Here is a 12,715-nt window from a genome sequence, read left to right on the forward strand (position 1 = left end):
TTGAAGACTTGTGGAACCGTATAGTCACAATGATATTGACAACTTGAGTACGGCATTTTATTTTATTTTATTTTCAATATTTTTTTTTTGTTGTGATGCCGCGTCGGTGGGGATATAAACGAATGTTTGACTTTGTCAACAGAGTTGATAAGGTACTGGTTGGCCACTGAGAGAGAATTGAGTGCTGACCTTTCGAGCGTTAGCGCTTCGTCGGATCGAATCCACTGTATGCAGTCAAATTAACACCTGTTTTAGTCTTTTTGGCAGGGTTTAATTTTGAGGCCCGAGGACCCGGCGGCCCACGGCGACATGCTATAGAGAGAGACTTATTCTTTCTCCATTTATTTGATCCACAAAAAAAAAAAAAAACTGACAAAATACTGTGGGTCAATCTGCAATATCGACGCACTTACATTTATACGTACAAACTGCTTTCCTCTGAGCAAAAAGCAATAGCCTGAGACAAAGATTGCAAAGGATTTAAATGATTGAAATTGCAAACGACGTCTGAAACAAATCGAAACTCACACGGTTGTCCATTTTAGACCACAATTCACCACACCACTGAGTAAATATCTCGACCGGAGTGCGGGCCGCGGGCCGTGGGCTTTGAGGTGCGGCAGCGGGCTGCAGGCCGTGGGCGGGGTAGGGGAGGGGGGGGGGGGGGTTCTCGGGTCTACTTTTAGCAAAACCCTTTTTTAAGCGGTGATAGTTTCTGTCAGACACCACAGTACTACTTCACACGGTTCAACATTCAACTGGTCAACAATGTATCTAGACTGTTGGTCAGTCAAAATAGACCACAAAACATTGGCATATTGACCATACGCATTGTTGAACGGAAAAGAATTCGGCTCTGGTTCAACTAAACGTGGAAACATGCAGGATACTGTAAAATTATGCAAGAAAACACAACACATGCGTGCGACCTCGTTTCCAGGGAACGAGGTTGCGCATGCGTGGTATGCCACTCATGTCAACTCAGTATAGTTATTACTATGGAAACTGGAACTGGTGTAATTATTGTTGTATAAAATACCGCGTAACTGATGTCCCACTCACTCACTCACTCACTCATGCCCATTACACCGGGTGGCGTGTAGGGCAGCAACGTGATCCCTCCACTTCTGCCGGTCCTTCGCCATCACTGAAATTCCCATCTGTCGCATTTCTTTCTCCACCGTCCGTCGCCATGCGATCTTTGGACGACCCTACCGTGTTCGCTTTCCCTCTGGTGTCCAGTGGCGAAGGAGGCTTATTGGCGGGTGACATGGCCAATCCACCTCCAGCGCCTCCTCATGAAGCTAGCAGGTCCTTTTTTGAAATGGTTTTGGGCCAAAAGACGCGCAGAGTTCGGCGAAGGTGTTTGGTATGGAACGTGGATGGCTTTGTCAAATCCTTCTTCGTCAATCGCCAACATTCCGAACCGTATAGGAGAGCAATGAGGACACAGCTGTGATAGAGTTTCATCATCATCATCATCATCATCATCATCATCATCATCATCATCATTTATTTGCCTTACTAAAAAACAAATCATTCAATTTACAAGTCAAGGTAATGGCGAGGAGACCTCAAGAAACCACCAGGCTTATAAGAGAGGCCACTTCGGCTATCATTAATAATATAGAAAATATGGTGCTGCTTAGCCACGGCCTGGTCAATTCATGGTTTTACAGATAAAAACTGCAACATTAGTTTTTTCCTTAAAGGTGCAAAATATAGATGAAGAAGTAATTGATATTGGGAGAGAGTTCCAGATTTTGGGACCTTGGTAAAGGACTGTGAATTGCATGCTTAAGATTTGTGCGACAAGAATGCGATCGATAGTGGTTGGCCGTTCTGGTGCCATAATTATGCACTTAGCTACTTGTTAAAAACAAATTACGCAATTGGAGTTATTATTGATTTTGATGATTTTGATTTTGTGTGAATGCTGTATACGTAGGTGGAGGAGCGCCATCATAATAAGAGAGTTTAATTCTGGCCTAGTTTAGAAGGCTCTGGATGTCCAGGTCTGCTCCCCCTTCACTGCTGATGATGCTGTCAAGATAGGTGAACCTGTCCGTATACGGGAGATCTTTGTTCTCAACCAGGATTAACTTCAGTCTTCTTGCTGTTGATGTTGAGACCGACTTACTTTGCAAAGACGTTACTTAAATCGCCAGGTCTTCTCTTGGATGCGAGAATGGGTGTGTGATAATAGCGCTAAATCGTCAACATAACCTAGGTCTTCCAAGTAAGTGAACGGAGTCCATCTGATGCCCCTGTTCTGGTCCTCTGTGGCCATGGTGAGCCGCATGATTCAGCCTACAAGCGAAATAATGTAAAACGGACACGTGAGTTGCCCGCTCGTCCAGACCATTATCATTACAACCATGACTCTTTTAAAACTTGAATAACATTGTATCTACAGTGTATTAGGAAGCACCGTACTAAATTAAAGGGATGCCAGCTGCATTTGAAACAACCCGCTTCACCTACAGAAATTCTACAATCCAAAACGTTGTCAATTTTCTATTACCGAGAAAAAAGAAATAACCATATGAAGAAAAAATGCGTTATATTGATCAACAGCATATAGAAACAAGATACATAGCTACATTTTATTTATTTTTTATTTTAATGTTGCTGAGTAGTATAAATGTTTCGGAACAGGTGATTCCTTGTAAATCACAATTTATAAGAAGTTTGTCGAGAGCTCTCAGTGCTCGACAATCAACACGATGTAATACATGCAAATTGCATGGTAATTGTAATGTGGTTATTGGGTCGAATAAACACGAATCGATCGATTGATTGAATTCAGACGAACGCCCTTTGAAGTATTTAGCTTTTAAGTTTTTCAGTTTATATTTATCTTTGGCATTCGATTTCAAATCAAATTAAACGAAAGTAGATGTCAAAAAACATTTTACTTAAAATGGAGTCATTTTTTTGAATTTTGGTCAATAATTGTTATATTACACATCTGCTCTTTTTAGACCTGAATTTCGAGTGGTTTACCCACAAAGATGAAAAAATCATATCATGAAGCCGATCGACCTCACATTCTCTGCCGATGAAGTAATGTTGTACATGCTAACATTGTTTCGGAGGTTATATTGGAAGGTATAATAGTTTACCTTGCAAATGGATATTTCAGTCGGTGTTACACCGGCGTTGTTTCATAAACGAGAAAAAAAAACCTCTTCGTCTCTTGCTTTGGGCAGAGGATCAATACGGGATTTAGGGTCAAGTTTTTTGCAGGCCTCAAATGAACCACCCCAGTGCCCGAGGATTTGAATTTGAAAGTCATATTTAGGCTTTACAAAACTGTGCAACCACCGGACTAAATGATGCGATATATTTTCGCTTTCGGCGTTCTGCATCCTTTCGCTGGAGCTAAAATATATGGCGTAGCGGTTAACACGGACAAGCTTATGCGATCGGAATCTCTCCGATAGATCGGCAGAAGGTCGGCGGAATTTGAAAATGTGAGTTTTGAAGCTGGTATCTAAACGATGCGGTCAACCCTGATAAGAAACTAGAATCTCGCTCGGTTCAAACCGTTTTCCATTTGATCAGTCTTAGTCCATTGGAATGCCTAATAGCTCCACAAAACGTGTAATTGTGCGTTGGAAATCGGAAAGGGACCTGACACAGTCAGTACAAACAGAATAAGGTTAACTGAAGTAAGAGCTTAACATACTGGCATTCCGATTTTTGCGATAAGAATGAATTATATATAAAATTGAAAGAAACTAATATCGCTTTTTATGTGGTGACTGTATCAATCGATTTCAAAGCCACCTGCCGCTCCAATTAATGGCCACAGCAAATTGCTTGGGCCATTGCAATTCACCTTTGCCCATATGACGGCGAACGGGACCTCTTTTATCGAAACAAACAAACAAAAAAAAAAAAAAAAAATGAAGGACGGGAGCGTCCTAATACAAAAGTATTTTGGCACTGTTTATGACTATGCAGGAAAAGCAGATCTTAATATGGGCTACTGGAATCCAGAAAGAAAACTGGGGAAAGCGGGGCATTTTTTTCTTTAGAGATGACTAAGCAAAAATTATTCTAAAGAGCAGTAAAATGCAAAGCAATGTATGGCCCTTTTTTTTTTTTAATTGAAGCTTTGCTATATCTGAAAAATGCATGGTTACCCCCAATTTTCTTTTTAAATTCCACAAGTATCATTTGCTGTGATCAATATGCCCTCTCGATCTCTCGTTCGTTGACACAAACAGGCCGGGATGTCTGTGGTTTTGTATATTGCCAAGGAACCGTGAATTGCCGCTCATCCGAGTACCGCCAGTACGTCATAGGTGTCTCCCCCAACTTTGTAAACAGGCTAGTTGATGTGCACATAATGCTCTAGAATGCAAGGGAGCTGAATGCAAACGCAAGTTTATATAACCTTTTCTGGTGGTAAATATGATTTAAATTGCTGTATCTATGCCAAACAAGTGATTCGTATAAAAACTTTCTCTTGTATATTGTTTTCCCGTAATTATCGGCCAATGGAATTCACGTGCCTTCAGGTGATATAATTTTGGTTGCTTTTCAGGAAACTTGATTAATTGATTATGACTTAATCGAATATTTACATAATTGTGGTTGCAGAACTTAAAGATATATATTAGTGTGTGTCACAGGGTGAAATAGAGCGTTTCCGTTTCCGTTTTTTTGACGGATTCATAACGGAAACTTGAATTTCCGCAAACGGAAATTTAGGTATCCGTTGCGGGAAAAATGCGTGTACGTTACGTTTCCGCAACTGCGGCTTCGCGGAAACGCATTACTTAAACTCGTGTATCCGCAACGCTTCCGCGGTTGCGGAATCTCTTAAATCCGTCATGTTTCCACGACTCGTAAATTCAAAGGAAACACAATTATCCGCTGGGTTTCCGCAGCGAGTAAACTTAACGATGACGCGTGATTGGATCGATTAGGGTTTGACGTGCGGGCACATTATTCAAGGAGAACGAGGGGATTGGAAAGGGTTAAATTTTCCCTTATAAATCGTGAACCCATCCAATCAAGCGTATATGCAGTCAACGATTTCCTGCTAAAGTGGTTGGTTCTTGTGTTCGCATTATCAGTCTCAAACTCATTAATTATTCATGACGTTAATTTACCAACCAGATCACCCTGTTCTGCTCAGGTGGATGAAATTCAGAAGCCCAATAAAACACGAGTTAGAAAGTTGCGAAAAAAAACCAAACAAGTGAGTCTCAGATAGCTGTACTAACGCCAACAAATGGACAACCTTACAAGGAGCAACCCCACTGAAATACTAGCCCTCATTTTTTGAAACAATTATTACTTAACCCTTTAAGTTTCAGAGAAAAACGATCTTTTAAAAGGAGACAACTTGGCTAACGTCTTTAGACCTACATGTACAACACTATCATTTGACGAGATTGCGTTTTATTTTCGCTGTTGAAGAGCGAGTCCTGTTGTGGTCTTAAAAATACAATGTCATAAACTATGCTATTTTAAATATACAATGTAATGATATTCTCGTTTCCTTTACTTCCCAATTTTAATATTTTCCGTATTAAAAAAATCTAAATAATATTCTTTCTAATTATATACTACGAAAATTACGATATTATATTATTCTGTGAATGAATAAATAAATACGATCGAAATATAATTTTTGCAAATTTTGAATTTCTTAATAAAACTAGACTACCACCTATGATTTATTTAAACTATCACATTTCGAAGCATAATTCTTTTTTACATTTATCTTTCTCAACATACGAATTATTTTAATTTGAAATATAATTTCTATTCTTTTGGAAAAAATAAATATGACAAAAAATAGAAACAATTTTTCTTAAAATATGAATTGAAATAATTTGACCTCAAAATTTCTATCGCGTGATAGTTGACAAGGGTGAAGCCCGAATCAACTATCACCTGATAGAAATCAAAAGTGAATAAATGTAACTTTTTAAATACAAATTTCTTAAAATATGAGTTGACATAATTTGATATCGAAATCTCTATCATATGATGGCTGATTCAAGCTTCAACCTCCTCTAGACTTCAAAACAATATACAAATAATGTACCATATAGATAGAAATATTAAACAATATCGATAGAAATTGAAAGCAAATACAATCTAATCAGTGTTTTAGAACAAATTTTATCACTCGTTTAAAACCTTCTTCACACACACTGTGACTTAATTGTAATTTTTGAAGGGTTTCGAGTGAATATTGTTGTTTAATTTTCTATTGAATCGGAACACCATACAAACTCTTATGCTATGATTTGGTGATCTGTAGTATCAGTGGGTTAGTGAAGATACACAAATACAGTGTAACATAGAAGCACTATCATTTAAAGGACTGGTTGTTCAAAAGCTGATGAATAGTTATCCCCAATTAAAATTACCGGAGTTTTCATCTCACTCTTAAAAATATTTTTTGAAGCCAAAACTGGTAGCAAAAATATGTCTGAAAATTATTCATTAATTTGTTATTATAATTTCCAAAGTAACTTAAATCAAAGATCTTGATAACCAAAGATAAGCCTAATCAGCTTTAGAACAACTGGGCCCTGAACATTAATTTTTGGACATTCTTCCTGCCCAAGAGGGACAGTTTTGTGGTAGAGGTCTGTCAGACAAATTCTCCCCAGCCATTCGGGAGACTTTCGCAGCAGTCCTTTTTTGCCTCTTACTCATCCTTGCCTGGTAAGTGGCATCCAGGACTGCTTTAATTGTTCTTAGCTTTGTTCTTTCCCATTGAAGGGGCTTCACGTGTCTTGGAGGGGGACCGGTTGTTTGTCCTCCATCTTCATCACTTTCCTCCGATGACATGAACTCTGCTGCATTTTCCAAATTCATTAGTGCCACCACCCTCTCTTTATCCTGTGCAGAGAGGTTTGCCTTCTCAATCATCTCCTGGCGATGGGTTAGTTTCTGAAAACCAAGCCAAAGATGGATTAAGAGCTGACTGCATTTTTTTTTAATAGGGCATAATTATCATTTATAAGTTACTTTCATAATTTGAATGAGGGATTTTGTTTGTAGCAAATTAAATAAAATAGGAATTCTGTAAATGAGGTTTTTGAGAAATATTCCAAGGCACAATGCTGGTAAAAGTCAATGACAAGTGATGTTTATGTTATAATGTACTACCACCACCACTACTACTACAGTCAAAACTCTTTATTATGGACACCAAGGGAACAGGAATAAGTGTACATGTACAAATTATACAATAATATGTAGAGGTGTCTGTTTTAGAGAAGTAGACTTCATATTTTCGGTCTCTTAGGGACCAAGCTAACTGTCTGTAATAGAGAGGTGACTGTATTAAAGAGGTTCCACTGTACTACTATTGCTCGTGTCATGTATGTAGATGGCCTACCCTTTGAACGCGTAGGCGACGCCTTGTTGCAATGCGGTGTTCATCAAGCTTCCCTTTTTTCTTCCTGACTGCATCATCTCGGATGCTTCTCCAATACTGATGAACTGCCCCTTGTAAATTGAGGAAAAGAGACAGACGGCACTTTATCATGGTCCTAAACTATTAGTTATGCTGTAATAAAGCATACAGTGTAAGACACATTTGAAAGCATTGGAGAAAAAATAATACGCATGATCATTACCATTGGCTGCAGCACAAATTTTCACAGATTACATGTACTTCACCATAGTGTTTGAAGACTACAGCGGTAGTCTCATATTTTTTACAAAATAGTAAGATTATGATCTACTCTTTAGTTCTGTAGTTTTGGATTAAAGAAAGAAGACACAGGTGGATGGAACATACTCTTTTTCTGATGCACTTGTATGCAAATGATATCACTGTGGTGCAAATACAGGATTTACAATGTCTTTCAAGGTGTAACTGAGATCCTCCTGGCCCCAGTTGTTCAAAGGCCGGATAACTTTATCCAGTGGATAAGTCACTATTCAACAGCTTCAATCTGTGCAAAGATTTCAATATTTCCTCATGCACCACCGAATATGCACACTCTAACCACTGCTTAGTTGGGGAGTGTACGAAAACCTTGGACCACATTTAACGTGAAGTATATTTTAGACCCCGAGTAGTGCCTTATCCAGCGGATAAAGTTATCCGGCCTTTGAACAACCCAGCCCTGAACTTTCTTAAACCTGGCCCCAGTTGTTCAAAGAGTGGATAACTTTATCCAGTGGATAACTCACTATCTAGCTGATAAAATGTATTAGTTGGAGTACATTTCATCCACTGGATAGCGATTTCAGTGCACTGGATAACGTTATCCATTCCATAAATCGCTATCCAGTAGATAAATCGCTATCCAGTGGATAAAATGTACTCCAACTAATACATTTTATCCTCTGGATAGTGATTTATCCACTGGATAAAGTTATCCACTAATTGAACAACCGGGACCTGATCAACAAGTGAATTTACAGGTAGAGTGTATACATACCTTTTATTTCTGCCTTGGCCCATTTCCCTTTGCCAAAATTTCCCCGAATTTCCTTTACTAAAACTCTTTCCACCTGCTGGTTTCCTTCCTCGTCATACCTATAAAGAGTACAATGCAAAGCATGGGTCCAATAGACCCTATTCGTATTCTCAGTATTGAACTGGAACTAGCTTGCACACGACGCTTATGCAGGGAAATCTTTTCACATGCAAATACTTTGTAATATATTCCCCCACAAGGGCCTCCATTGCAAGCTGGATCCAGTTCAATACCGAGAATACGAATATGGTCTATTTGGAATGACTTTTTTCCCCAAATCAATTCATGTCATCAACAAAAGCGACTTATTTGTCCACTCAATAACATGTAAATTTGGCTAAGCCTTTCATAAATTAAAATTGTGGCCCTACTCATGAGGTGAACGAGCACTACGAGTCACACGCGACAGGAGTGGTGACAAGAATAGAATATACATGTATATGCATACCTCTCTATAGCAACCTGTACAAGGAGGGGACAACCTTCAATCTTGTGGAAAAATTTATTTCGTGTTATTTGAGAGCATGATTGTATGTAAGGGGGGAGGGGGGGGGGTATTCACCATTCTGATCCATACAAATTGACAGATGGCTGGTAGCACTGGTGACGGCAAAACTAAGGGACGAGTTGCTGCATTAGCGTTTCTTATGTTACACCAGACCGTATAAAGCGTCCCACACACTGCTCCGATGGATAAAAAAAAATAAACACTGCGTTGCCGTGTTAGCATTTTTATGTTACACCAGACCGTATAAGGCGTGACACCCGCCGTTCTGATAGATAGAAAATTAAAGGCTGAGTTGCTGTGTTAGCATTTTTTATATTACATCAGACCGTATCAGGTGGGTCACCCGCCGTTCTGACAGATAGAAAATTAAAGGCTGAGTTGCTGTGTTAGCATTTTTTATATTACATCAGACCGTATCAGGTGGGTCACCCGCCGTTCTGACAGATAGAAAATTAAAGGCTGAGTTGCTGTGTTAGCATTTTTTATATTACATCAGACCGTATCAGGTGGGTCACCCGCCGTTCTGACAGATAGAAAATTAAAGGCTGAGTTGCTGTGTTAGCATCAGACCGTATCAGGTGGGTCACCCGCCGTTCTGATAGATAGAAATTATAAAGCGCTGAGTTGCTGTATTAGCCTTATTACACGGAATGCCCGCAGGGCATGACGTGTCTAGGTTTCGGTCGGGTATCTTTTTTTTCATCGGTGTCGCAAATGTGCACATTAATTTATGCATTAAACTCTGTCCTCCCCTAGTAAGGATATATTGTTCTGATTGTCTTCAACAGAAGCGGCCCAATCAAAATCTTTTTTTCAGGCACATATCACGAGAGAGGGGACCCACTCATCACTTCTGTGTGACGTCGAATCATCATTTGATTTATTCATTAAAACTAGATTAAATTCTTCCCTCTCCCAGAAGGGATCTATTGTTTTGATTGTCTTGAATAAAAGCGGCCCAATCAAACTCCATTATCTGCGCGTATATCACGAGGGAGGGGACCCACTCATCTCTACTTGTGTGACGTCAAAGCAAATCATCATTTGGAAAAGTTGTTTTCGTTCAATGGTGGCCACATGTCTGAATTTAAGACTCCCGATCTGCCGTTTTCAGAGAGAAAACCAACCTTTTTCAAGCAGTAAATCGAAATAATAACTTCTAGGTAGTACTCGACAGTTGAAACGGCGGAAATTGGGAGAGTTCACAGCAAAGAAAATCCGCTTTAAAAAACAGATCGAATGATCAACGCGAAGGATTAGAGCTAGAGGAGGCCAGACCAGTTCAGCGGGGTCATGACGTTATTGCATAGTTATTTCTGGTATGATTCCTAGTAACACAACGATAAGTATCACGCAATATATCTGAATAAAACCATTCAGACAATTATTTCAATGGCCAAGGGAGGATATTTTTTAAATATCTGCGAAACATACAATGGGGAATAATTGGGGCTACATTAAGCATTCCGTGTAATGCCATTAGAGGGGCATCTTGTTTATTTTACGTTACACGAGTCCACGACACCGACATCAACCATGACACTGGCTGTGCATTTTTTTTTCATTTAATTAATTTTACGAGTTTGCTTCATAGTCACTTCCTTCATTACTTCACCAGCTGTATAGTTTCGAGTTTTTTAATGCTTGTTTGTAAAATACTGACCTTACTGATAGAAGTGTTCTATATAGTCCCCTCATAACAGTTTTTTGTCTGGTGTAAAAATAGATTTACAATTTGGACATTTTGAGCAAAAAGTGAATTTGTCGTGCCCCCTGTTCTGAAAGTGAGTATGGATTGTTCCATTTTATCGTAAGTTCAGGAGTGAAATTTTGAGGGCCGCTCTCCTACTATAACTGTTATGATGCCTACCCCCAGAACAATAACCCGGATGATGATACGATATTCAAAAACAGTGTCCACATTGCAAAGAAAGAAGTGAGAATAACATGAGCCGTTCATTCTATGACATATTGAATGAGATCACTGACGCCTCAAGGCTTCATCTGCATCCGCTCATGGACAGTGGCTTTTTACAAAACAATAGAAAACATTAGCTGGAAAAACTTTGTTTCGGAAGTGAATGTACAACTAGTAGGCATCTTAAACAATAGCAAGTTATTCGTATGGTCAAAAAAGTATATCGAGAGGTAAATTTCATTGAAACTTAATAGCAAATATGGCCTTTGTTACTTAAATTTGTTTGTTTAAATGTATACTGTTGCACTATTGATCCACTCACAGATGGATAAAAAATAGCAGTCCCACTTTTGTCAATAAACAATATTTTGATCACCAAAAATGTTATGCAGGTAGTTTGTTTCTTAGTAACAATTTGTTCCACAAGGCAGTAATGAAACAAAGCTTTGCTTTACTACACTGTACCTATGTTTTCTTTTATGGCAGTTGTTGTAACATTCAGAGATCATCAAAACCAACTCCAGTTTTTCTTCTCAAAGCTAATTATTAGCAAAGTTTGGGCATGGGCCACTAAAGATGGGCGGCCATCCTTGTTTAGGCGGCAAAAACAAGAACCTAGAAAGATAATGCTACCAACCTGGCATCCGTCAGAAAGCCTGTAAAATCCTCCTGTCCCTTTTGTAACTCCTTGTAGGTCTTTCTCACTGCATCCTTAATCAAAGTAAACATAAAAGTGTTGGGTGTTAACCGAAAGTGTTTCTGCAAGTTAATGATTTTTGGCGATACATGAACGTGATACTTATCACAGGATCCATCTACATGTAAGATGCATGAAAATTCGCTCGCTTCAAAAGCGCGCCATTTGTAAAATCAGTAGTGATTATCATTTTGGACTTTCTTCCCAAACTGGTACTACACTGTATTTGTCGTTAAAAGTGACAATTTAGGTGGCTTAGGTTCCAACTAAAAACGAACCCCCTTTCTATTAACACAAATTCGTTGGGTTCCAGCTACCAAACGTCCAAGAAGTCTATCTTTATACCCGCGACTGAGGCGGATAATAATGCCTATTGATCTACAATTATAGTTTACACTTTGTAATGCAAAATTTGAACGCAAAAAACCCAGCCAGGAACGAGAGAAATTGTTGAATGGTGTATAAACCGACTGATCGCATCGCCCGAAGCACATGTTTGAGAGGACGACAAGCTATATTCGCGCGCGATAAACTTTAAGCTTAATTTAATTGACCATAAAATGTTCGAACAATTCATAAAGCGATAAGATGGGGAAAGATTATACTTACGGAACAACTAGGATCGACAGATGATCGCTTTCTTTTGTTGAATAAGCTTTTCTTTGCTTTGGGATGGAGCATGGAGTCCAAACGCTCGTTTAGCTTTTGGTTGACTCTCCTGAGGTCGGCCAGCTCTTTAATGACTGTATGCATCGGATCTGGGGTCGCATCTTGCGGCATTTGAACGTTGTTCGAGCCCTCCACGACTAAGCACTGGAAAAATTCCCAAATTTCCAAGTTTGATCAAACCTGGATATCGATTGGATTTCACAATATCCAAGTTAACTAAATACCCAAGTTTGGTTTAAAGTTGGATAAATCATGGATTTTTCAAGGAAGAATAAATAAACAAGTAAATCCCAAATTAGTATTTAACAAAATCCTAATTAAATTTGTTTATCATAAAACACAAAGTAAAACAAGTTTGGAATTCACAGAAGTAATTTTGTTAACCAAACCTGTGTTCTGAACTTTCAGATTAGCTTGCAATGTGAACTTGGATTACTTTCCACCCAAATTTG

At 38.9% G+C, this 12,715-nt stretch overlaps 1 protein-coding gene across 1 annotated transcript; it reads right to left on the bottom strand.

Moving 5' to 3' along the window:
* Positions 1–6,150: 6,150 nt before the first annotated feature.
* LOC146450850 (uncharacterized) lies at positions 6,151–12,402 on the bottom strand. The gene is made up of 5 exons (XM_085099896.1): positions 12,204–12,402; positions 11,535–11,608; positions 8,433–8,530; positions 7,379–7,488; positions 6,151–6,927 (listed from the first exon to the last, which is right to left on the bottom strand). The coding sequence occupies exons 1-5, from the start codon at positions 12,372–12,374 to the stop codon at positions 6,571–6,573; spliced, it is 810 nt and encodes a 269-aa protein (XP_084956022.1). The 5' UTR covers positions 12,375–12,402; the 3' UTR covers positions 6,151–6,570.
* Between the last annotated feature and the right edge of the window lie 313 nt (positions 12,403–12,715).

This window comes from Pavona decussata, unplaced genomic scaffold (assembly GCF_977016875.1).
Source record: "Pavona decussata unplaced genomic scaffold, jaPavDecu1.1 SCAFFOLD_417, whole genome shotgun sequence".
Classification (NCBI taxonomy): Eukaryota; Metazoa; Cnidaria; class Anthozoa; order Scleractinia; family Agariciidae; genus Pavona; species Pavona decussata.